The following is a 27327-nucleotide window of genomic DNA, read 5'->3' as shown; positions in this document are numbered from 1 at the left end:
TGTAAACACTAAAGTGAACTTGGGCTTCCGTTGAGTGGGCAGCATGAAAAGATTAGCTTGAATTCAGGGCACGCTGCATGTCCTGAAATATCATTTTCAGGTGCTGAGCTGAAAGCTGACATGCTCTCAATACAACAGTCACATAATAGATACATTGGTGCAGTAGTTTTCATCAGCTAAATTGTGCCCAATTCATACAGTGTGAGGAAGGGGATTGCTGAGGCAGTTTTTACAACTAGACAACCTATGCTCCTACCTTTCTATGTTGCTCGTAATTTCGAATAAAGTCACGCAGTTGCTCCTCCCGGCTTTCCAGCGTTGAATATAACTGCTCCATTTGGCTCACCAGGTCTGCCTTTTCAGACTTTAAACGCCTCCGATCAGATTTCATGGCTGAACAAAAGAAAGATATGAATATTTAACAACTGGACATTATAAATACTGGTAATTTGTAGTAAGTCTGTCAATTCCCAATTTGGAAGAGGAAAGATAACTGTTTTTTAACTGCAAGTTAGAATGACATTTCATGACTTATTTTGTGTAGAGGATGGAGTGAATAAGTCATTGTTAAACACCTCTGAAAATTCTTCCATATAACTTTCCTCTTAATTTTCAGTAAAACTAATGTTGATGCAAGTCAATATGCACAAACATGAGTGAGAGCTGCCAGCTCACCTTTACCCAGTTATACATTAATAAAAAATAAAATAAAATGTTGCTGGTGGCCAAGTGACCACGTAACATAGTACAGTATAGCACTGACTGAGCTTTAACAAAGCACAGCTTCTGTACAAAGCATCTCCCAGACATGGGGGTACTCTAGTTTTAATAATCAAGAAAAGCTTATGCATTCATTAATAAAGATCTGTTCATTATTAATATTTTGCTGTCTGTAGTTACCTTCTGAGAAAAGTCTTTATGACAGTATTGCTGGGAAAATGCTCAAAGCTTTCACCCAGCTCGGTCATGTTCTATTTTCATTAAGAGCTCCCATGTACTGTCACAAGGTGAAAAAAAACAAAGCAGAGAGGAAAAAAAGAAACAAAAAAACCAAAGCTGCAAAAAAACAACAACCAGATGGGGCCATAGCAGATGCACAACTCCCCCCAAAAATACACCATAAAGTCTCACCCTTATGGGGAGAATTGAAGAAGGATTGAATAATTCATCCTTCTGCATTGCAGGCAGTTTAAATCTTATGCTACATATTTAAGACACTATCCAAATGTAACTTGCATAGGACAAAAAAGCTCAAGTTTAGAAGCACAGTACATCATTCAGGTTTAGTGTGATGTTCGATTCATGTCCCTATGTATGAATCCAGTAATTTGCAGCCCGTACATTGCAACTCTGTTGCCTGAGACAGTAAATAGCCAATTTCTCAAGTTCTAGCTTGGAACTGCTGCAAGATGGAGAAATACCATCCACCTAATCAATGTGTTCTTTGCTCTAAGATAACGTAAAGCACACTGGACATTAATTTATTTACTTTTTTTCATTTTTGTGTGAGGTGAGGGTTATTTGAACATGAAATCATCAGTTATTTTTGCATAATTTAATAAAAAAAAATAGTTAACTAATATGCTGGATACTCTATGTTTTTGATTCTTCAGTTTAAAAAAAAAAATAGCAATAAAAAACACCCAACAAACATAAAACTGATTTGCATAGGGTGGAAGAAGCGCAGTCGGTTTGCACCTAGCTACGCTAATTTATTTTATGGGCCATTGGGAACAAACTAACATATGGAACAACAATCCCTTCAGTGCAAAACTGGTCCTTTGGCAACAGTACATTGATGACATTATTTTTATATGGAAGGGTGACAAAGAGGTTTTAACACAATTTTTATCATATCTCAACCCAAATTATCTAAACCTTCGATTCGAATTCTTTTACTATAAGTAAAAAGAATATTGTGTTTTTGGATTTGGAAATCTATCAAGATGAAGGACAACTGAAGACTAAAACTAATTTTAAACCAGTGGACTCTAATAATTATTTGATGCCTACCAGTCGAGTTGCCATTAGTCAATGGATACATAACATCCCCAAAGGACAATTCAGGCGTATCAGAAAGAATTGTACAGACCTGGAAGTTTTATAAAGAACAGGCCACATTTCTTTCTAAAAAATTTAATGAAAGGGGCTAACCCAAACCACTTTTGGAGAAATGCAAGACTGAATGTGAAGCTTTGGACCAACATGACTTAATAAGGAACACTAGTAATACGATAATAATAATAATAAAGATTTTTCAATACCATTCATTATTGGATTTAATGACCAGTCGAACAACACAATGAACATTATTAACACACATTGGCCAATTCTTCTCTGCGATCCTGTCCTCAACTCCCACCTTCCAAAAAACCAAGAGTGATCTTCAGAAAGGCTCCCAATATAAAAAGCATTCTGGCACCTTCAGTCCCTCCAGCACTTAACAAGATATCAGACACCTGGTTAAATATCCAAAATAAAGGTTTCTTTCCATGCACCACATGCATTTCATGTAAATTTGGACACAAAACCAACAGATGTGTCTAATGCACGTCAGAAGGAATTTTCCATCAAACAGCACATGAATTGCAACTGAGTATGTGATCTATTTGCTTGAATGTCCATACAAATTACAATACATCGGAAAAACATCAAGACCAATCAAGAACAGGATTAGAGAACATATTTTAAACATTAAAAAGAGCTTCATCACCCATAGTGGCTTCAAACATTTCCTGGATGTTCATTTAAGTAACCCCAGAAGGTCTAAAAGCTATTGGCATAGATTGAATTCATATGGGAACGAGAGGAGGTGGCAGACAACACAGGAGACTTTTTGGATTTATCAGATGAAGATCCTCTCCCCTCTTGGAGTGAACATTGACATTGATCTGGTAGCTTTTCTCTAACCAATTGCTTTTTTTGATATGTTTCTCTCATCTACCATTATCCATTATGTATATCTGCTTATTTTAGTTTTCAAATTATTTAATATAGAAGTTAAGTTTTATTTTATTATTTTCTATCCTACTTTTAAAATCATTTCTTTAATTTTTCCCTTCCCTTATTCTATACACATGTATTTTAATATCTTTGATGTACAATAGTACACCTCATCTATTAGAATATATCATAGTACTATTTTCATTATGAGATTTGGTGTCAGTGCAACACTAGAAACCTGTTTTTGATCTTATATGATAAAAATAATAATTTAGAAGATACGTATTCCACGGACATATTGGTATCATATCACTACACCGCATATATGTTGTATACGGACACGTCAGCAACATTGCACTTTAAAGGTGCCCATCCACTAGACGATTAAGTTGAGTGATTGAACGATAACGATCATTCAGAAATAGTTTGCAAATAGTTTGCAAAAATGTCTGAAATGATCAGCAATGCACGTGCCCACTGGCCGTTTAGTCTTCTATCATCGTGCAGACATGCTGGACAACCTGACGATAACGTCAGGTGAGCATGTTTGCAGATGATTGATGAGCCTGCACTGAACGACTGCTCTTTCAGTGCAGGCTCATCACAGACTGACAAACGACTGCACGATTACAATGTCGTAATTGTGCAGTCATTTTCATGTCTGCTAGTGGATGGGCACCTTAACACTTAACACAATATCCATCTAGGATCTCTTAACATTACATCACAGGATTCTGCACTACAGCATATTAATAGTAACACGCAAGCACTCTGTTCACAACTGACACTAGCTCGCACACAACAAGCTTATTTTGGCTCATTCACACTTAAGTGTTGCATATCAAATTAATCACAGCCTAGTCTACTGGTGTGTCCTAGTCACATCACATTGCGACTTAGACATATTTTTGGCAAATAAAAACGCCCAGCGCTAGCAGAGTCTCACAGGACCTGGGGCGCCGATAGGGGCTTTTTAGAGTGACTGCAAAAATTATGTGTAAGGACACATCTATATTTGCATTTATTTCTAATCACTAGACAAAAAAAAAATGTTTATTATGAGCAACACCTCTCTTTTGTTATGCACCACATGTTGTACTTGTGCTTCATGTTTAAAACACTTGTAGAATCAACATTCTCTACAATTGCACTCAGTCACAGCATGGCGATTCTCCTTCCTTTCAGCTGTTCTGTCTAAGGCAATAGAAGCGACGCTTTCTCATTCCTACTTAGCAGAGCGGCTCAAAGCTGTGTCGGCTTTACTCTTCAAAGCCAGATCCTTAGAGACGAATAGGTTTCAAATACACATTGCTCCAGTACTCAAAAGTGACAGCCCCATTCTGTCGACTGCATTCTCAAAAAACAAAACAAAAACAAAACGTTAATAAATGAAAAAAGCTGTATGAGTTAAAACCTCCAATTCTTCTCTCTCTCTATATATAAATATATATATATATATAAACAGAGAGGATAGATGCGGCACTCAGGGGTTTCAATACATCACACAATACCAATTTTTCCTGGGGTCCATGGAAAATATATATATATATATATATATATATACATATACACACATACACATACATATCTATATATATATATATATATATATATACATACACACATACACATACATATCCAGGAAGGGGGCACTCAGACTTTCAATCATGGTGAAACAATCTCGAATCTCCTTTCTCAAGACACTGACATACAATATACCATTACAAACATGTACACTTAAATACCTGACAAGACAGCGTGGTTCCTCCTCCCTGCAAACCAAAGACGCGAGCCGCACTTCCAGTGACCCACGGAGACACACTTGTGACTGATGAAGCACCTCCATAGACGTCACTAGAAAGTGCCTCTGATGTCCACACTAATGACAGAGACTTAGGGATTCAGCCATGGCAAAGGATGTCGGTGGTCACCACGGCTATCACTTTCACTCATCGCCCTTTAACACCATGGGCTGGTGCACTCGTGGGCATTCTTCTACATCTCCGTGTATGCACAGCACCTTTACAGGGGGTAGCAGCAGGTCAGCCCCGGGAGGAACCAAGTTAGCAGAGATGATGGTCAATGCACTGCCAGTATCCACTAAGGCCCAGACCTCTTGGCCTTCAATTTGTACCAGCAGACGGAGAAATGCTTTCAGCAGCCATGCTGACCACTGGTCGAGCAGTTTTCCCTGCGCTGCAGTCCATCGGCTCACACAGTTTTGGGCAGTCTCTACGTATATGACCAGACACACCGCACTCAAAACACACAGCTGGAGATGGGTTGTTGGGTTTGAGCACGGGGACCTGGGTTCTGGGCTTAGGTATTGGCTGCAACCCCTGCTTGGCTTTATTCAATTCCCAAGGGTCAAGTACTACTCAATTACCAACACTAACTCAAATGTTTGGGGGTCAGCTTGAAGTATTCCAATACTTTCCAACATTTTGTTTATATTATGTCTTTATTTTTACACTGATTGATGGGGTTTTGTGGTGTGTATACATTGGCTCCTGTCTTTTGCATTGTTGCCATGGCTGCATCCCTAACAGTTACATGTTTGTAATGGTATATTGTATGTCTTGAGAAAGGAGGTTCGACCTCCGAAACGTCGATCAAATAAACGAGTTTGTTTCACCATGATTGAAAGTCTCTGAGTGCCACCTTCCCGGATGTATATTTGGAGTTTTGCTAAAACGCTAAAGGAGGGCACCAGAGCAGTTATTGTGCTATAGCACAGCCAGTTGAGTGCCGGTCCATTGGACAGTAATATATATTTTATATATATATATATATATTTTTTTTATATATATATATATATATATATATATATATATATAGTTATATACACACACACAGGGACAGCAGGATTTCACCTGTTTAAATGTGGAACAGCAGTTGAACGTGGAAGTGTTACAAAAGCTTACACCAACAGTTTATATTGAAGCATTTTTGTGCACCTTTGAACACACCGCTGTTCACTTAAAATGGCCAGAGGAGCAGTGAGCAGCCAGATTAGCTCCCTGTCTCACAGGGGAGACATAAAGAGCATATGTTGATTTAACAGTGTCGCAGGCCAAGTCTTAGCCTCGTCTGAAAGAGGCTATACTCAGCAGGGTTGGGGTGATGAGCCCCAGTAAAGCCCAGGAGTTTCATGAGTGGCGGTTGAACCCGTCTGAGCCTCCTACGGTACAATTTGCCAGACTGAGTAAAGCCTGGTCGCACCCAGATAAAAACTCTGCACAGCGTGTGGTGGAAATGGTTGCTCTAGACCATGCTATACGGGTATTAGACCGGGTTGTACAACAATGGGCCCTACAAGCTGACCCCCAAACATTTGAGTTAGCGTTGGTAATTGAGTAGTACTTGACCCTTGGCAATTGAATAAAGCCAAGCAGGGGTTGCAGCCAATACCTAAGCCCAGAACCCAGGTCCCCATGCTCAAACCCAACAACCCATCTCCAGCTGTGTGTTTTGAGTGTGGTGAGTCTGGTCATATACGTAGAGACTGCACAAAACTGTGTGAGCCGATGGACTGCAGCGCAGGGAAAACTGCTCGACCGGTTGTCAGCATGGCTGCTGAAAGCATTTCTCCATCTGCTGGTACAAATTGAAGGCCAAGAGGTCTGGGCCTTAGTGGATACTGGCAGTGCATTGACCATCATCTCTGCTAACTTGGTTCCTCTCCGGGCTGACTAGCTGCTACCCCCTGTAAAGGTGCTGTGCATACACGGAGATGTAGAAGAATGCCCACGAGTGCACCAGCCCATGGTGTTAAAAGGGCGATGAGTGAAAGTGATAGCCGTGGTGACCACCAACATCCTTATCTGTTGATTTTAGGCCATGACTTTCTGCTATTGCAGAAGGTGATTAGCTGGCATGGCATCGGCGGGCAGACAGAGGCTGCGGGATCCCAGGTACCAAGAGCTACAGGATGCCAAAGTTCTGTGACTGTAAAATCCTCCTTGGCCATTGAGCAGCAGGGTGACAATGAGACCGGGGCCCATTGGTCTACTATTGGTGACAGAATGTCATTGCAGGACTTTGGGCAAGACCACCAGAGTGATGGAAATTTGAGAAATGCATTTGAAAGTGTTGTAGAAGTGAATGGTAAGGTAATTACTGCTTTACCACCAGGAGCGATGCCATACTTTGTATTGGAAAATTATTTATTGTATAGGCTTATGTGCAGGGGTGGATCGAATTACTACTTCAGTTTACCACTCGCAGACAGGCGACCTGGTTGAGTGCTTTAACAGAACCCTTAAAACAAATTATAAAAAGGGCTATGCCTCAGGAGAAGCGTGATTGGGACCTACTCCTACCCTATCTGATGTTTGCAGTTCGAGAGGTACCCCAAGCCTCTACGAGGTTTAGTCCCTTCGAACTTCTAAAATTCCTCTGGGTTGTCTATCATAGAGATCTGTTTAAAAAAAGGGTGGGAGCAGCAGTCACCCCAAGAACCTAACATCATTCAGTTTGTGGCCCAACTGTATGACTATTTAAACCACTTCTGAACAAGCATGTGAATAAGGCTCAATAGCATCAAAAAACGTAGTTATGACGTTATAAGGTTCGGAAAGAGGGTAGGAGGAAGGAATTCCAAATCTACCAAGTTCATTTACTAAAACCCTGAAAATAGAATACCAGTCAGCCCTCTTTAGTGGCCATGAAAACCCCAGATTGTCAGGTTTCCATGGAAGTCACCTTGAATAACAGCCAGAAACAAGAAGTGGTAGACTCAGTAGCACGGTACCAGGATGTGTTCTTGCCCATCCCAAGAACACCCAAATGATACATAAATCCCATTATCTTCGTGGCTAAGCCTTCGGGAGCCTTAAAATTCTGTAATGATTTCCAAAAAATTAAATAAAGTTTCTCAGTTTGACTCTTACCCTATGCCCCAAGTTGACGAGTTAGCAAAAAGTCAGTATCTCACCACTCTTGACTTAACAAAAGGGTACTGGCAAATTCCTTTGACTGAAGCTGCCAAGGCCAAAACAGTATTTTCCACCCCAGAGGGTCTCTTTCAGTATAACGTACTGCAGTTTGATTTAAATGGAGCCACTGCCACCTTCCAAATACCTATGAATAAGTAGCTCCTGCCTGATCGGGAATATGCTGAGGTATATTTAGACAACATTGTAATTTTTAGCTCTGATTGGGAGTCGCACCTTCCGAAGGTGGAGGCGGTCTTACAGTTTCTACGGGCACGGTTTCACAGCTAACCCGGAAAAGTGTGCCATCGGAATGGTGGAGGTAAAGTATTTGGGTTATATTGTAGGCAGAGGGCAAGTCAAGCCTCAACCGAATAAGATGGAAGCAGTCCTCATGTGGCTTAAACCGAAATGTAAGCCACAACTCAGGACATTTCTTGGCTTAGTAGGCTATCACCGTAGTTTTATTCGTGATTTTGCTACTAGGGCGGCACCACTAATAGTATCTGAAGAAAAAGTCCCCAAACAAAAGAGGCTGCTTTGCAGGACTTAAGGCATGTCTTATGTGTAGAGCCTCCTTGCAGGCTCCTGATTTCAAAAGCTGTTTACATTGCAGACGGATGCCTCTGGGACAGGGTTAAGGGCAGTCCTTTCCAAAGAGGCAGATGGGGAGGAGAAACCCGTCCTCTACCTTAGCCGGAAATTACTGCCCAGAGAACGCAAGTACTCAACTGTGCAACAGGAGTGTATGGCGATTAAGTGGGCAGTAGAGTCACTGAAATACTATCTGTTGGGGCGAGAATTTTGGCTAGTCACAGACCATGCACTGTCACAATGGATGCACACAAACAAGGAAGTGAGTACTTTTGTGACCCGTTGGTATTTAGCCTTCAATTGACGTGCAGCATCGCCCTTGGAAAATTAGAGTTATGGTAGACTTACCTTGATAACCCATTTTCTTCGAAGTCCATAGTGTCCACAGGGATACCATGGGAATAATGTGGTTTGAAAGATCAAATTGGCACCAAATAGTTAAAGCTTTCAGCTCCCAGGATGCCTCTTTCCTCCTTCATATATTCCCTGCCCCTAGCCACAGGCATTCATTTATGTTAACAAGCCTCAAGGAAGGAGAAGGAAAGAGGAGAAGGAAGAGCAATCAAACACCAGAAACACACTTACACAAGATGAGGAAATCCATGACAGAAAGAAAAAAAAAATTACCCATGCAACCATGTGCGTCAGGGTGGGTGCCCTATGGACCCTATGGACTTCGAAGAAAAGGAGTTATCAAGGTAAGTCTACCATAACTCTAATTTTCTTCTTCAGGGTCCATAGGGATCCACAGGGATACTATGGGGATGTCCTAAAGCAGTTCCCCTTAGGGTGGGGGACGCTCCTGAGCAGAAAGGAGAACTCGTCACCCAAAGGAAGCATCCTGAGAGGCAAAAGTATCAAAGGTATAGAATCTAAGAAAAGTGTGGGCAGAACACCATGTGGCTGCCTTACACAACTGTTCAGCAGAGGCAACACGACTAAACACCCACGATGGCCCTACAGACCGATTAGAATGTGCTGTCTTCATACTTGGGACAGGGAGATCAGCCTGTGTGTACACCTGAGAGATAATCATGCGTAGCCATCTCGCCAGAGTCTGCTTGTTAGCTGGCCGTCCTCATTTGTGAAAACCATATAATACAAAAAGAGCTCTGATTTTCTAACAGTTTGTACGCTCCACATAAATAAGGAGAGCACGAACTACATCCAGGGAGGCTTCACCTACAGAAAGGTCTGGAGCCTGAAAAGCTGGAACTACAATTTCTTCATTCACATAACACTACCTTAGGAAGGTAACCCTCCATTGCACGATGAACAGAGTCCAGGGGTTCAAAGGGGAGAGCTTGTAGCCCCTTAAGAACTTGCAATGCAATTGGCAGCTGCTCAATCACCTTATACCCCTTTTACACCAGAGCAAAAACCTGGGTTATTGCTGCATCTACCCGGGTCACAGCTCAGTGTATAAGGGTCCCTGAAAAATAACCTGGGTCAAGTGACCTTGCAATCCAACCCAGGTAGCTGCCAGGGTCGGACCAATGATGAACCTGGGTGATGATGCAGGGTAAACAGCACAACCCGGGTTATCCAACCTGAGTCATGCCTAAAATGAGCTGACTGGTGGTTGTGGAGCAGTCACCTCCTACTTTTTATGATCTCACAAGTTTAGCAGGGCAGACCCAGGTTCAGTGTGAACGGGGCTTACCTGAGAATAACCCAGATCGATGATGCTGTGTAAACAGTGTCTGACCTGGGTTAGAACCATGTCTGTAAACCCAGGTCGGGAAAAGAGGTATTAGTAATACCACACAGGTGCATGAGAGGTGTTGGTCTATACAAGAAACAACAAAAGGTATCCCCCAGCACTCAGAATGATATCAGCAATAAGATTTGAAAAACGACATTGTGGTAGATAATTCAGAGATCTTAGTTGCATATACATTATTTGCAAAAATATGTGTAAGCCTCCAGGCCACGTCACGGTATTACTGTTCCGCCTTCCTGCTTGAATTTCCTGAGAACTCTTGGGAGGAGGAAAATTAGAAGAAAGAGATATGCCAGCTTGAAGTCTCATCTTACTGCCAGTGCGTCCTCCACAAAGGCTGCTGATTGGTCTCTGGACCTGGACCCATACCTGGGGACCTTGTGGTTGTGATGTGATGCCAAGAGATATATTTCTGGTAGACCCCCACTTGTTTACCAGGGGCTGAAACACTCTTAGATGGAGAGACCACTCTCCGGCATGTATGTCTTGGCAACTTAGGAAGTCTGCTTCCCAATTGAGTACTCCTGGTAGGAATAATGCAGAGATGGCCGGAAGAGGACGTTCTGCCCAAAACAGAATCTTTGTCACTTCTTTCATGGCTGCATAACTTCTCGTGCCTCCATTATGATTTAGGTAGGCCACTGTAGTCGCGTTGTCGGACTGGATCTGGACCGGCCTGCCCTGGAGCAGGTCCTGTGCCCTGACAAGTGCTTTGTATACTGCTCGCAGTTCCAGAATGTTTATGGGCAGATGACTTTCTTGATTTGTCCATCTTCCCTGAAAGGTGTGATAACCTGTCACTGCCCCCCATCCGCGAAGACTGGCGTCTGTTGTGAGAAGCACCCAATTTGGAATCCAGAATGGGCGCCCTTTGTTCAGATGATCCTTTTTCAGCCACCACAGAAGGGAGTGACAAACCTCTGGAGTGAGAAGGATCCTCTGAGACTATTAGATGATACTGTCTGTTCCACCTGGAGAGAATCAATTTTTGCAGAGGCCTGGAATGGAACTGAGCATACCCCACCATGTTGAAGGTGGATACCATTGATCCCAGGACCTGCATCGCTAACAGACTGGATACCCTTCGCTTGTGTAGCAGCTTACGTACTCGCAATGATAGGGCCGCAATCTTGTTCTCTGGCAGAAACACCCTTTGTGCCCGAGAATCCAGAAGATTCCATCTGCTGTGTTGGAGAAAGCAATGATTTCTTCCAATTGATGATCCAGCTGTGCTATTTTAGGCAGGCTATGGTCAGTTGAAGATGGTTTTGTAAAACAACCGGTCTGCTCCAATATCAGAAGGACGTCCAGGTATGGTAGTATTCTGACTCCCTGACGCCAGAGATAGGCAGTCATGACCGCCATTATTCTGGTAAATAACCGGGGGACTGTATGTATGGCCAAATGGTAGTACCTGAAATTGGTAATGTTGCTGAAGAACAGCAAACCGTAAAAATTGTTGGTGGGATGGCATAATAGGAACATGCAGATATGAATCCTGGGAAACCATGTAATCCCCAGGCTCCAATGCCAAAATAATTGACCGGAGAGTTTCCATACGGAACTTGGGTACATGGATAAACTTTTTATGGGTTTTTAAGATTTAGAATAGGGCGATAAGCCCCACTCAGTTTCTGAACCAAAAATAGATTGGATAATAACCCATTCCTTGTTGCGACACAGGAACCAGGATTATTACCCCTGCCTGCAGCAGGGAGTGAAAGGCTTCCTGAAGGACTAAGATCTTGACCGCATCTGGTTGAGGATGCCTCCTGAAAATGAGGGCATACCCCTGAGACCACTTCTGGACCCAGGCATCTGTCGTCTGGTTTAGAAGCTGGATGTCTTGCCGGCCCAGACTTCTTAGTTTGTTGCCTTGTAGTCCTGCGAAAACTAGATGGCTTAGAGAAAGACTGTTCCCTAGCTCGTCCCCGAGGACGGTAGGACTGAAAAGAAACCTGCCTAGACTTTATTGTAGCCGTAGATGGCAGACCTGCTGAGTTTGAAGATGCTAGAGTAGCTATTATTCTATCTAACTCTGCTCCAAAATGTACTATTCCATAGAAAAGGTAATACTTCCAGAGCCTTCTTTGATCCTGTATCAGCTTTCCAGGATCTTAACTAAAGGGCCCTGCGTGCCACTATTGAAGCTGCTGATGCCTTATAAGCTAAAATTCCAGCATCTACTGCAGCTGCTTCCAGATAGTAAGCTGCTTGCTGTATATGGGAGATATACATCATCTGTTCTCAGGTAGCATTTGGTAGAGAGTCTTCCAATGCCCCATCTATTCTTCAACAGCTTTGGCTACCCAGGCTCCAGCCATAGCTCCAGATGATAAAAAAAATGCCTTAAGACATGCTTCAATTTTCCTATCTGTGGAATCCTTCAGAGAAGATGCTGACGGAATAGGCAATGTACAGTAGCATTCTTGATTAAATGCGTCACATGAGCATCAACAGCAGGAGGTACTTCCCATTTAGTACATACAGAAGCTGGGAAAGGATACAATAATTTTATTCTTTTATTCACATAAAACAGTTTGTCCAGGTTACCCCATGCCTCTTCCAAAAGCTTAGTGAGCTGTTCATAGGAAACTCAGTTTTGGCCACATTCCGGTGGTGAATAAACACTGGTGCCTTCGTACTTTGAGCTGGTTCATCATCCTGAATATGGATTGATTTAGCCGCCATCATCCGGATGGTCCTCCTCCCCCGAGCTAGACCCTGGAGAGGAACCCTGCGCATCATCTGACTCCTCTGATAATGTAACAAAATAGGGAAAGTATATCTGCACAGATCACTTTTAATATAAGTTATCCTTCCCTTATAATCTCTTAATCACTTAGTTATTAATGTTATTTAATAGGAAGGTGCACCCAGGAATGAAACAAGTCACAACAAAAAAAACCAGCTAAAGAAGCAAAGTATTCCTACAATCGGGCACTCACGGATATTTTTAACCTTATATATACTATAACATCTAGTGACCCTTCATACGTTAAAATATAACTTTTATTAGATCCATTAAGATTAGATCAGCGAAATATATTAAAAATAAAGAAAACAAAAATGGTGTAATTAAAATCGTGTACTCCACACTAATAAATTTGTAATCTTTGTGATAAGTATGTCACATTATATGTCCACTTATTAAATTGAGTGCATAAATATAATTGTAATCCAATGTGTATTTATTAGATATTGCTTATAGCTTTCTTGAATATTGTTCCACACACATTTATTATTATACAGAAATGACACAGCAGTTCAAATGGGTGCTCAATGTTATTGATATATAGAGGAAACTGGATTCAATATCTCCTACACCAGTGTTGGCTAACCTTGACACTCCAGCTGTTGTGGAACTATATATCCCAGCATGCCCTGCCACAGTTTAAGCATGCTCTAATAGCAAAACTGTAGCAGTGCATGCTGGGTTATGTAGTTCCATAACAGCTGGAGTGTCAAGGTTAGCCATCACTGTCCTACACCTTTGGTTCTTTTTAAACTTTCTTATACATAGTTGCACTTTCTGCTTGTTGTTGTATCAAAATTGTTAATATTGATTCTGTAAATTAACACCTTTTGTCTATTATCTATGCATCGCGTGACTGTGCAAACCTGACGTGCGTTTCGCTTGTCAGCTTAATCATAGGAGCAACCATCCACAGGGTTGCTTCTAACTTTATTCTGGTCTTCCTCCAATCACTAATAGAATCCATGATTGACATTTGGTTGAACCAATAGGATGTGCCTATCAGTGTTTCTATTGGTTATAATAATCTCTATTGCAAAAACATAATGAAACAGAAAAAGAAGAGGGGAATTATAACTCAAGTAGCCACTATACAAATATATATCTTCTCTTGTCATTCAATCTATACATGATATATGGTTGTTAAATGATGAATGATAAAATATATACCTTTAAATAACAAATAATATATATATATATATATATATATATATATATATATATATATACATATATACACACCAAAAACTTGAATGTGGAATGGGAGGACGTTTTGAAAAAATGTGCCCAGGATCTTATGCTGGTGTTAATCAAACATGATAATTTGATGTTGGACATGCATACGAAAGAGATAGAGCAACTGACATATAATTAAAAAATATATGAACAGGATGTAAAATTCCAGCAGATGTTTGAAAAATGTAAAAAGGAACTTGCAGAATATGAGTCTCTGATTACTGAACGGAAGAAACACAATTTGCCCGTGATAAGAGGGATTATGCTCTTAACCAGGTTTTTAGATGAAGGTTCAAGACATATAAGAAAACAAGAGATGTGATGAGAAAACCATCACAGGGTTATATTTCAACAGATCAGGAATCATCAGGTACGGAAGAGTCAGATCACTCATTCCAATTAAGAGACAACTGACCCTCCCATTCATCAAATGTTTTTTTAGATTTACCCCTTGGTACGTCTCTGGATCAAAGACCCCCAAGAGGAAGATTAGGAGGGGGAAGAAACACCCGAAATCGAGACAGGTGGGATGTACAAGAAACTCCCAGATACCAGAGACGTACACAAAGGAGGAAATAACATCTTTAGGGAGTGATGACGATAGATTAAGAATTATCAACTTAACAGATAGAAATTTAACTGATGTACATCTGAAGGTTTTGAGCAGAGGTTTGACCTTCTCTCCTGAAACTAATTTTGATAGATCAAAGTGGGAGAAAGATCTACATTTATTTGGGAGGAAACTTCTCCTTACTAAATTTTATTCCTCTGCCTCAATAAATAAAGATAACCAATCACAATCCAATATTGAAAATCTCACAGGACTATCAACTATGGAATTATCAAGTGAAGAGATGGAAGCCTTGGGTATTCTACAGAATTTGGCTGATGAAACAGAAATATCTGACTCTGCAATAAGACCTATATGTAAAAGGAAGGGGACTTTTTACCCACAGATGGGTGTTTGTCCTGTGGTAGGACAAACACCCATCTGTGTTTATAAACCTGGTGTCCAGGGATTTGGATGACTTGTGGATAAATAAAAACCGATTTCATAAATCTATCTCTAGTCTAAATAAGGAAGAATAAAAAGCTCTCCAAAATATCCAGCTGTGGGATGATATAGTTGTCAAACCCTCAGATAAAGGGGGAAATGTTGTTTTATGGGCTAAACAACAATACATAATGGAAGCAATGAGACAACTGAATGACATAAAAACCTTATGTTCAACCCCCTGGAGAATTTTAAGAGGCAATATAATAATCTTATTGAAGAAGCCGATCAACAAGGAGTGTTAATCAAAACAGAATATCAATTTTTGAAAGTAGAGGATCCGGTATGGCAGCATTTCACATGTTGCCAAAGATTCACAAAAATGAGATCTCACCACCAGGCCGTCCCATAGTGTCAGGAATTAAAAGTCTGACCGAACAGGCAAGTAAATTTCTAGACACACATTTAAGAAAATATGTGATTAGTTTACCCTCCTACACACAAGATACGATGGACGTATTACGAAAATTAGATGAAGTCCATGTGGAGGAAGGTGTTCTTTTGGCAACATGTGATGTGGAGTCACTTTACACTAGTATCTTACATGAGCGAGGCATCCAGTCAGTAAGATACTTTTTGGAAAACGAAAGACCAACAGAATTTGGGGATTTCCTAATCCGATTATTAACTTTTGTGTTGACTAAAAACTTCTTTGTATTTAATGATTGGTTTTATATACAGGTAAGAGGCACAGCTATGGGGGCAGCCTGTGCCCCCACATATGCCAACATTTATTTAGGATGGTGGGAGGAGACAACAGTATTTAGTGAAGCACATGAGGAATATACTCGCCACATACTTATCTGGATGAGATATATTGATGATCTCCTCATAGTGTGGGATGGTCCTCAAGAGAAATTTTTGACATTCATCAGCCTCCTAAATGAGAATGCTCTGAACCTGAAACTTACCTATGAAGCGAGTGAAGTGGAGGTAACCTTTTTAGATCTGAAACTACGGAGGATGGTAGATGGACGTATTTCAACAGATCTATATAGAAAACATACGGCAACAAATAGTGTCCTAAATAATATGAGTGCACATTTTCCACCTGTTCTTAAGGGTATTCCAAAAGGAGAATTTTTGAGCCTCAGGCGAAATTGTTCGGATCCCCAAACATTTGCTATTAGATCTGAGGAATTGAAGAATCGATTGTAGAAGAGGGGATATAGTAAAAGAGCTGTGAAAAAGGCGTGGCACCAAGCAAATCAGAAGAACAGAAACTCTTTACTGTATTCCAACAGAATAAAAACTGACAAACCGGAGATAATTGGGTTTGTGGGGGATTTTTATATGGAATGGCAGCACATCCAACAAATAGTACAAAAACATTGGTCTGTGTTGACCTTAGATGAAGATCTTGCCAAAGCCCTGGGGCCGAAGGCCACAATTAGTTGGAGACGTTCGGCCAATTTAAAGGATAAATTGGTCCACAGTCATTTTAATAACAAGAGAGAGAAGAAAATGGCAGCAGAAGGTTCATTTAAATGTGGTAGCTGTAAGGCCTGTAACTACATGACCCGAATGACAAAATTCAAGGACAACTATAACAAAGAACATGCAATACGTGATTACATTAATTGTAATACTACAGGGGTAATATACTGTATCACATGTCCATGTGAGAAATGGTATATTGGTATGACCTCTAGACCTCTGAAACAGAGAGTACTTGAACATGTGGGTAGTATAAGAAATTCTGGGTCAGATATAGCAAAGTTTAAACAACTAACTTCGGTTGCAAGACACTTCTATGACCTACATCAGGGTGACCCAAAATTCATTAAAGTATTCAGAGTGGAGAGAATACGCCTAGGAATTAGAGGTGGTGATATCACCCAGGCATTATTAAAAAGAGAAAGTCATTGGATCTTCCTTCTTGGGGGACAGAAACCGATGGGGCTGAATGATAATATTAACTATGGAGTATTCCTTAAGTAAACATCCTTAAAATTAAGATCTATTATAAACATATCTAGGGGAAATCTTTTTGCATAATAGTGTTGCTAAGAGATCTTTCATGAATATAATATGGCATTACAATTATTGATGAATATGTAATTTTTAATTTATTAATAATTATAATATTTAGGATATATTAATTTTTATTTTTAATTTTTTTATTTTAATTTTTCACTATTGGTTTGGTTTACTATAAATTTCACGTCATTTGCACATTATAAAATATCACTTATTATTATATATTATATCCTGTTAACAGGATGTAGTATTTTATTTTTATGTTTCAAAAAAAAAATTTATATTGTAATAGTACAAATTATCACTTACACATAATATTTAATTGATGAATTATATCCTGCTTAACAGGAGGTAGAATTTACTTCACACTAGCCATTTTCAAAATTGTAATATTTTAATGTACAATTAACATAAAAAATTATGTATAATTATTATTTATATTTTCACAACAAATATATATTTTGCACACGTTATAATTCTTATAATATTAACACATTATAGGTGATATTAAATAGGTTATTCTATTATTATAAGGGATAATTAGAGAGTATTAATATATTATATTTAAAATATTTTTTGGAGATGTCAAGTGTATTTAATAGGAATTTTGGACTGTATGTGTGTATATAAATATACATATATATTTTTTTTGTTATTTAAAGGTATATATTTTATCATTCATCAATTAACAACCATATATCATGTATAGATTGAATGACAAGAGAATATATATTTGTATAATGGCTACTTGAGTTATAATTCCCCTCTTCTTTTTCTGTTTCATTATAATTTTGCAATAGAGATTATTATAACCAATAGAAACACTGATAGGCACATCCTATTGGTGCAACCAAATGTCAATCATGGATTCTATTAGTGATTGGAGGAAGACCAGAATAAAATATGAGATATGGTAAGAACTTACCCTTGTTATCTCTATTTCTACGAAGTCCATAGGGTTCCACAGGATACCTTGGGGTATAGGTGTGACGTCAGTCGCAGGGCACCAAAGAGTTAAGCTTTCAGCCTCCCAGGATGCACTAGGTCCCCCTCCTATACCCCACCCCCGAGCCAAGGCATCTCAGTTAGTTACCAAGCCATAGGCCGGAGGAGGAGAAGGAAGAGAGAGAACAAAGATCTGGACACATACAAGAATCACATTCTCACCAGAGGGAGATGGAAAACCGGTGACCAGAGCAAAGCCCATCTGCAGCACAGGTGTGACAGGGCGGGAGTCCTGTGGAACCCTATGGACTTCGTAGAAATAGAGATAACAAGGGTAAGTTCTTACCATATCTCATATTTTCTACTTCAGGGTCCATAGGGTATCCACAGGATACCTTGGGGATGTCCCAAAGCAGTATCCTTTAAGGGTGGGGATGCTCCTGTGCAGAAAGGAGAATCCGCCGCCCGAAGGAAGCATCCTGAGAGGCGAAGGTGTCAAACCTGTAATACCTCACGAAGGTATGGACAGAGGACCACGTAGCAGCCTTGCAGATCTGGACTGCAGAGGCACCACGCGGTGCATAACCTCTTGGTCGACACCTCTGGAAGAACGTATGCCACATGCGATGGTATATCCTCACGGAAGACGGTTTCCGAGCTCGCAACATGGTACGCACCACAGAGCTGGAAAACCCCCGGGACCTCAGCATGGCCGTCTCAACAGCCACGCCGTCAAAGACAGCCGAGTCAGGTCCGGGTGACGACAAGGACCCTGAGACAGGAGGTCCGGTCGTAGCGGCAACCGCAGAGGACTGTCCACGGACAGACCCTGAAGGTCTGAGAACCAGTGCCGTCTGGGCCACGCGGGAGCTTTCAACAGGAGCGTCCCTCCTTCCTGTTTGAATTTCCGGATTACCCGTGGAAGAAGGGAGACCGGAGGGAACAGGTATGCGAACCGGAACGTCCACCGGACGGACAGAGCATCCACCAGAGACGCCCCTTCGTCTCTTGTGCGAGACCCGTACACCGGCAACTTGTTGTTGTGCCGGGACGCCATGAGGTCGATCTCTGGAAGACCCCATATGTCCACCAGTAGTTGAAAAACGTCCGGGTGCAGGGACCATTCCCCCGGATGAACGTCCTGGCGACTTAGAAAGTCCGCCTCCCAATTGAGCACTCCCGGGATGAAGACCGCTGATATGGCCGGAAGATTGCGCTCCGCCCAAACCAGGATCCGAGACACCTCTACGAGAGCCGCCCGGCTTCGTGTTCCTCCTTGCCTGTTTATGTAGGCCACGGTGGTAGCGTTGTCCGACTGGACCTGTACCGGGTGACCCTGGAGAAACCGATGTGCCTGCTGGAGAGCATTGAAGACCGCACGGAGTTCCAAGATATTTATTGGAAGCTCCGCTTCTGTCAGCGTCCACCTGCCCTGGAACAGATGTGGACCCGAAACTGCTCCCCAGCCCCGAAGACTGGCGTCCGTTGTCAACAGGACCCAATTTGGAACCCAGAACGGACGTCCCTCGCTGAGGTGGGTTGTCTGTAACCACCAAGCAAGGGACAGGCGAACCTCCGGGGTGAACACAATCGTCTGGGACTTCAGAGACTGAGGCAGCCCGTTCCACTTTGACAGGATCAGGTGCTGCAGAGGTCTGGAGTGAAACTGGGCATATTCCACCATGTCGAACACCGACACCATGGAGCCCAGTAACCTCATCGCCGAGTGTAGAGACACCCGGCGGCTGTGCAGACAACTGCGCACCCTTGACTGTAAAGCAGAGATCTTTTCCTCCGTCACGAAGATCCTTTGCTGTCCCGAGTCCAATAAGGCTCCAAGATGCAGAATCCTCCGAGACGGGATTAGAGTGGACTTCTGCCAGTTGATTAGCCAGCCGTGCCGTTGCAGCAGGGCAATGGTCAGGTCCAAGTGGCGTAACAGGAGCTCTGGAGATCCCGCCACCAATAACAGGTCGTCCAAGTACGACAACATGCGGACTCCCTGCAGCCGCAGAGAAGCCGCCATGACCGCCATCACCTTGGTGAAAACACGTGGTGCTGTCGCCAGGCCAAAAGGTAACGCCCGAAACTGGAAGTGGTCACTGCGGATTGCAAACCTGAGGAACTGTTGATGGCGCAAAAGAATAGGGACATGCAGGTAAGCGTCCTGTATGTCCAATGACACCATGTAGTCCCCAGGTTCCAGCGCCAGAATGATGGACCGTAGGGTCTCCATCCGAAACTTCGGTACGCGCAAAGACTTGTTGAGTGCTTTGAGGTTGAGAATCGGACGAAAGGACCCATTGGGTTTCTGTACCAAAAAAAGATTTGAGTAGAAACCCTGGCCCCTCTGGGAGAATGGAACAGGCACTATAACTCCAGCCTGGAGCATAGTGTGCAATACCTTCCGCAGCTCCGTAGCCTTGTTCCGGTCTGATGGTAGACCCGTGGTGAAGAATCGAGCCAGGGGTCTGTGCCGGAAGGAGAGGGCGTACCCGTGGGAGACCACCTCCAGAACCCAAGTGTCTGTCGTAGTGACCGACCAACACTGGGCGAACTGCAGCAGGCGGCCTCCCACCCTGGGATCCCCCAAAGGGAGGCCCGGACCGTCAGGCCGCAGGCTTGTCATCTGGCTTGGGGGCCGGACGTCTGGTACTCCATGCCTGCTTCCGGGGCTTGACCGATTTCCTAGGGCCAGCCTGACGAGGAAACGACTGTGGTTTGGGCCTGCCCTGGGCCCTAGATGACCGAAAGGACGATGGTCCAGAACCAGAAGGAGCAGCGGCCGACGGGAGACAAGCCGATTTGGCTGCCGCCAGCGTGGCCACAATCTTATCCAGATCCGGACCGAAGAGAACTTCTACGGTAAACGGCAACGCTTCCAGACCCTTCTTGGAATCTGCGGCCGCCTTCCAGGATCGCAGCCACAAGGTGCGACGAGCAGCTACCGCTGCTGAAGAAATTCTAGACACCAGAGTACTAATGTCTAGAGCCGCCTCGTTGATGTAGGTGGCCGAATCATGGAGATTGCCAATCAACTCCGCCTGTTCAGCCGGACAGTCGGAATCAAAAGAAGCCTCTAATGAATCCGCCCAGCGCTCCATCGGTCTGGCAACCCAGCAAATGGCCATAGCCTGCCGTGCTGCCCCCCCGCAAGGGAATAAGCGGACTTCAGGCAGATTTCCACCTTGCGGTCCGTAGCATCCTTAAGGGAGGACATGGATGGCATCGGCAATGTGGCACTACGGACAAGACGGGTCACGTGAGAATCCACCTGTGGAGGGGATTCCCACTTAGCAAAATAATTATCCGCGAACGGATAAGCCACCGCCAGGCGTCTCTGCGGCTGGTATCTTTTGCCAGGCTGTTTCCACGCCTCCTCTAAATGGTCCACCAACTGACCCGAAAGAGGAAAGACTGTGGCATCGCCCTTCACGTCTTTGAAAAAGGCATACTTAAACTTAGCCGCTGGGGGAACTTCGTCCTCAATCACCAAGGCTGTGCGGACCGCCCGAATAAGTCCAGGAATATATACTTTGGACTTAGCATCAGCGTCCTTAGTACAGAGAGATTCCTGATCGTAAGGATCCAGAATCTCCCCATCATCAGACGTCCCTTCGTCATCCTCATAAGGAGCGGACAGAGACGCCACCGGCCGTTTATGAGGCCGCATCACAGACTCCCCTTGCAACACATCCGACAAGTGCTGTACAGAACTCGTCAGGGAGTTAACCCACGCTGGCTCCTGAGAAACCGGGAGCGGGGAAATAGGGAGACTGTGGGGTACCACCAATTGTCGTGGGAAACCCTGCATGGGTGACGACACCACAGACTGCTGGGACAAACCCATCGGAGTAAACGCGGGCTGCGGAGCTAACTGGCCCACTAAAGCGGTTAGCGCCTGAGCGAAACAAGCCCATGGCGGCTCCTGTACCAGTGCTGTAACCGTAAGAGGCCGCGCCATGGACAAACACTGCCGGCAAAGGCCCTCCACGCTACCCTCCCCCTCCGCTAACTGTACTTTACACGTGGTACACTGTAGCCGGAGGGGAAAATCACTTTCAGACATGATGGCACCACGTATGTGACCCCTCTCACCAATTATATATTAAATAGGCGAGAGACCACCCTGCAGCACCGCACCGCAAGGGCTTAGCAGAAAGAACAGGGACAGTAATAAAGCTGACAGTCTTGAGAGAAGAAAAGTTACAGGCAGCAGCGCTAGCACAGTCACATACAATGCAAAGAAAATCAATTCCTGCACTAACAGCGCTGATCACTCAACTACACAGACACAGGGCCTGGTAGGACACAGCGCTGCATACACAGACCTGACCACAGCGGAGGAGAGGTATGCGGGGGGACCCAGACCACGATGCTTCCAATGCAGGCTTCCAGCAGCGTTCACCATGCTTCTGAAAAGATGGCTGCCGAGGAGCAGAGAGAAGGCTGGCCTGGGGGAGGAGCGCTGACACAGGGCCAGTCAGCACAGTGCAGAGAGGGCTGTGTGCAGCGGGGGAGGCGCCGGCTGTGAGACAGGGAAGGCGCGCTCCCCTGGCATGCATTTAACCCCTGGGACACCGCAGCGCTACCGCTCTGCTGAGGTCCGCTGTCCCAGGGGGTAGTGGAAGCGCAGGTTGGTCACCTGGCTCCACGCTGCAGCCAGTCCCCAGGGAGCCCCCTGCCTGGGGACTCAGGACCATGTGATCAGCAGGGACCCACCGCGGGACCCCGCTGCTTACCTCTGTCCCCCTTGAATCCGGCCATGGTCCGGAACATCTGGGGTCACCTCTAGCTGTGACCCCAGATGCCCACCAGCATCCCCGGATCAGTACCGGCGTTCTGGTACCGGCGGGGTGTAGGGAAGACAGCATGGACGTCAGGACTGACTGTCCATGCTGTTCATCCAGATGTGCAGCCACGGCTGCATGAAGAAAAAGCTTCAGGGGCTCTTCTAGCCCCCACTCCAACAGGTGCACCCGACTCCGGCCGTACACCAAACTAAACTGAGATGCCTTGGCTTGGGGGCGGGGTATAGGAGGGGGACCTAGTGCATCCTGGGAGGCTGAAAGCTTAACTCTTTGGTGCCCTGCGACTGACGTCACACCTATACCCCAAGGTATCCTGTGGATACCCTATGGACCCTGAAGTAGAAAGTTAGAAGCAACCCTGTGTTCTGGTTGCTCCTATGATTAAGCTGACAAGCGAAACGCGCGTCAGGATTGCACAGGCACGCGATGCATAGCGTGAACTATGCTTTTGAGTGTAATACAAATATATTGTGGTGAGCGCAGCATACATGCCGATGATTGTGGCATTACAGGACAGCCAGCTGAATAGGAAGAAGTAGCCGTTTAACAAGGCAATTTCCAAGCTGCCAGTTTATATTGAATAAGCAGCTGGTAGCAAGGACGGTGCAGCTGCATAGTGATGCTAAGGCACTGGTAGTTGTTACACTCGCAGCATATTGCTATGGAATGAAGACTATATGAGAGTGTAAGCAATATAAATAAGTATCCAACTCACCCGATTTTTGTGAATGTGAGCCCTGAATACAGCAGTTTGTAGTTCATAGTGATGTAGTGATTTACTAGCAGAATGAAAATGCACTGAGCGCTTTCTGGCGCCAGAATCCATTCATGTGCTTGTTTATTAATATGTAGTCACATATATAATCATATAAATTGTTCCCTGTGTATGTAAGTTCATTAGGGGATAAGTGGGAAGACACTAGAAAAAGGTTGACATCTGAATAAGAAGTACCTTCTACATATACCTTTTTAAGTGGAAGAATATACATTCTGATAGATTGCTAATGTGAATTGAGGGTTGGAGTAGCCAATCATTAAGGCAATCTTTATGTTGTCCCACACACATCAGATAATAGACAAAAGGTGTTTATTTACGGAATCATTATTAACAATTTTGATACAACAACAAGCAGAAAGTGCAACTATGTATAAGAAAGTTTAAAAAGAACCAAAGGTGTAGGAGATATTAAATCCAGTTTCCTCTGTATATCATTAACATTGAGCACCCATTTGAACTGCTGTGTCATTTCTGTATAATAATAAATGTGTGTGGAACAATTTTCAATAAAGGTATAAGCAATATCTAATAAATACACAGTGGATTACAATTATATTTATACACTCAATTTAATAAGTGGACATATAATGTGACGTACTTATCACAAAGATTACAAATTTATTAGTGTGGAGTACGCAATTTTAATTACACCATTTTTGTTTTCTTTATTTTTAATATATTTCGCTGACCTAATCTTAATGGATCTAATAAAAGTTATATTTTAACGTATGAAGGGTCACTAGATGTTATAATATATATAAGGTTAAAAATATCCGTGAGTGCCCGATTGTAGGAATACTTTGCTTCTTTTGCTGTTTTTTTTGTTTTCCTCTGATAATGTGTCTGAATCCATATGTTGAGCAGACTGATAAAAAGATAACTTGCACTTAGGCGCCTTAGTAACTACCGGTCTGCTTTCAACATTAGTTGGTGCCATACTCTGACTAGAATGGTCCAGGAAGGATGCATAGGAGGTGCAAACATGGCATGCTCTGGACACCCCATCCAAGGATGTGGGAGTAGCCATAAGATCCATTAACTGCTTCATTATCTGGGACAAAGAGGATACCCAAGATGGCTTTTGTTCAGGGACAGGTAAACTTGACTGGTGAGATGGCTCTTTATAACAGACAGCACACAAACCAGCCTTTACATCCTGAGGGGACAAACAGGCCATACATCATTTACATGAAACCAGCCCAGGGGGCTCCTCCTCCTGTTTTCCTTTATCTTTTGACATGGCAAAAAAAGGCAACAAACGCAATGTTATGTGACAGCCTTCACAAAAACTTAATGAAAGTGAAGTACTCAAAGAAAATCCTCCACCCCAGAGGTATGGAGAGAAAAAACAGTGAGTTATAATTGACAGATAAAAAGAGAGTGTAAATACAGCAGCTAGCAAACAGACACAAACAGTGATGTAATATAATTACAAGCAACTCTAAAACAACTACACAAACAACAGGAATGGTAGGATATAGAGCACTATGTACCTTAACCAAGGGAGAGGTATACAAGGAGATTGACCCAAACCCTCCTGAGACCAACAGCTACAGCAGTGCACTGATAGTGGCCCATGAGTGTATCATATACATGTGGAGGGTAGGCGGAGCAACCCTGCCGCGCAAAAGCCTTTGTAGGGACTGCGTCTGGGACCCAGGGAGGAGCTCCTCTAAGCTGCATCCACCAGCCAGGTACGCTGGCCTCATGGCAGCAGAATTGCGCCTGCTGCCGATCCCAGGCATCAGACGATAAAGCCCCGGCGGTCTAATGAGGATGCGTACGTTCCCGGGCCTTGACTGCAGCGGCTTCCGGTGCATCTCCAGCACCGGAAGGACTGCCGCATGCGATTCCCCGTAAGTGAGGAATTGCCTTACCAGACAACTCCGTACATCCGGTTGCAGTCCGGGTCTCAGCATCACAGCTAGCAAGCTCAGCCGAGACCTGCTGGGAATCACCAGACCTGTTACTGGTGTTGCGGCCCGGCAGAGGTAGATAGAGTCGCAGTACATGTGTCTTAATTCAGATGCTTAGTACTGCCAACCCAAAAACATAGAAAATAAAATAAAACATAAAATAAAAGCTTAGGACTGCCTGAGCAGTCCCCTGTTACAAAGGTGCGTCTTAATCCTGCAGCACCAAATGAACAACTGAATGCCCGTGGCTAGAGGTGGGGGATATATGGAGGAGGACCCAAGTCATCCTAGGAGCTGAAAGCTTTAACTGTTTGGTGCCTGAATCTCTCCAACCACATTATCCCCATGGAATCCCTGTGGATCCCTATGGACCCTGTAGAAAAAAGAGCACCTAAACACTGAAGCTCTGTCCAGGTGGTTTGTTGGTCTCGAACTTCCCCGTAACCCTGTAGTGAAGCTAGAGCAGGAGGAAGAGGGGGGTAGAAGGGAAACTCTGGAGGATGTGGAGGGGTGCGTTTCTGGGCGGATGGCACCAATAGATGTAGGCGAGGCAGGTAGCTCGCCTGGAAATTCTTATCTTTACAAAGGTGGTAGAAGTTAAGGGGGGAGGAGTGTGGCAGGAACAGCAGGATTTCACCTGTTTAAATGTGTAACAGCAGTTGAACATGGATCCAGTCCAGGTTTTCTTTAAGGGCAGAGATGAACTGCAGCTTAGCTGATTAGTAGCACCTGTTAGCAAACTTTAACAATGGTGTCTGTGCACAGGGACAGTGCTCCCGACGATGGACCAGCTACCCAGGTGATAGGCTGGGGGTCCAGTGTTACGTTAGGAGCCGCTGGAGTCTGTACCAACTTTGTTTGCCAGAACAAGTGTTATGCTGTAACCTGCTGTTGTACCACGTGAATGACCTGACTTGTGGAAAAGAATAAACCTGCCATTTTGACCTGTACCCAGTGTATGCGATCCTTGTCACTAATATATATATATATATATATATATATATATATATATATATATATATATATATTGTGACACAGTCAGGTTAGGGGTCCCTCTCCTGGGGTAGATGGACTCCCTCTTTACACATACAGCAGCTGTAGAAACAGGATACAAGTCAGGGGTTCTCGTACAAACTGGTCGGCGCCAGTCTTTATTGTGCCAAATGAATATAACAAACAAAATATACATAAGTCCTAGCCCGGCTGGGCACTAGCTACACAGCAGATTCACTCTCTATAATAATGGTAGGGCCTATTGCCCTCACCATCAACAAAACACGTGCACAGTACTATACACACTAGCAGATGTACCCAGTTTCACCCAGGTAGACTTAGATATTTTTTTAAAATCAAGTATTTTTTATTTAACGTTTTGAAAATACACCCAATAAAAGAATAGTAATAATAATAAAAGAAAGTGTGGCAAGTATGAAAAGTAAATTTTGGGACATATACATACAGACAAAGCAAAGTATAAGCCTTAAGGTATGATCATATTATTTAGGATAAACATGTCTCAGGTAACATATGAAAAAAAAGAAAACATAACGAGTACCCAAAGGCACCATTCGGGTTCCCGAAGCAGGAGCTGGAAACCAAAAACAACAAACATAGGAGGTGCATAAAAATACTGAGGAAATCCTATATAAATGTCCCAC

At 43.4% G+C, this 27327-nt stretch overlaps 1 protein-coding gene across 9 annotated transcripts in view; it reads right to left on the bottom strand.

The window, feature by feature from the left end:
* Positions 1 to 27327, bottom strand: part of KAZN (kazrin, periplakin interacting protein) — a 432464-nt gene that overhangs the window by 81323 nt on the left and 323814 nt on the right. For all 9 annotated transcript variants that reach the window (XM_088445398.1, XM_088445399.1, XM_088445394.1 and 6 more), the window contains one exon: positions 257 to 393. In XM_088445398.1, the coding sequence (XP_088301524.1) occupies positions 257 to 393 (137 nt within the window). The remainder of the gene's footprint in view (positions 1 to 256; positions 394 to 27327) is intronic.

This window comes from Taudactylus pleione, unplaced genomic scaffold (assembly GCF_031769625.1).
Source record: "Taudactylus pleione unplaced genomic scaffold, aTauple2 ptg000379l, whole genome shotgun sequence".
Taxonomy (NCBI): domain Eukaryota; kingdom Metazoa; phylum Chordata; class Amphibia; order Anura; family Myobatrachidae; genus Taudactylus; species Taudactylus pleione.
The sequence above is the reverse complement of the archived record's forward strand: the minus strand, read 5'-3'. Positions and strand labels throughout refer to the sequence as shown.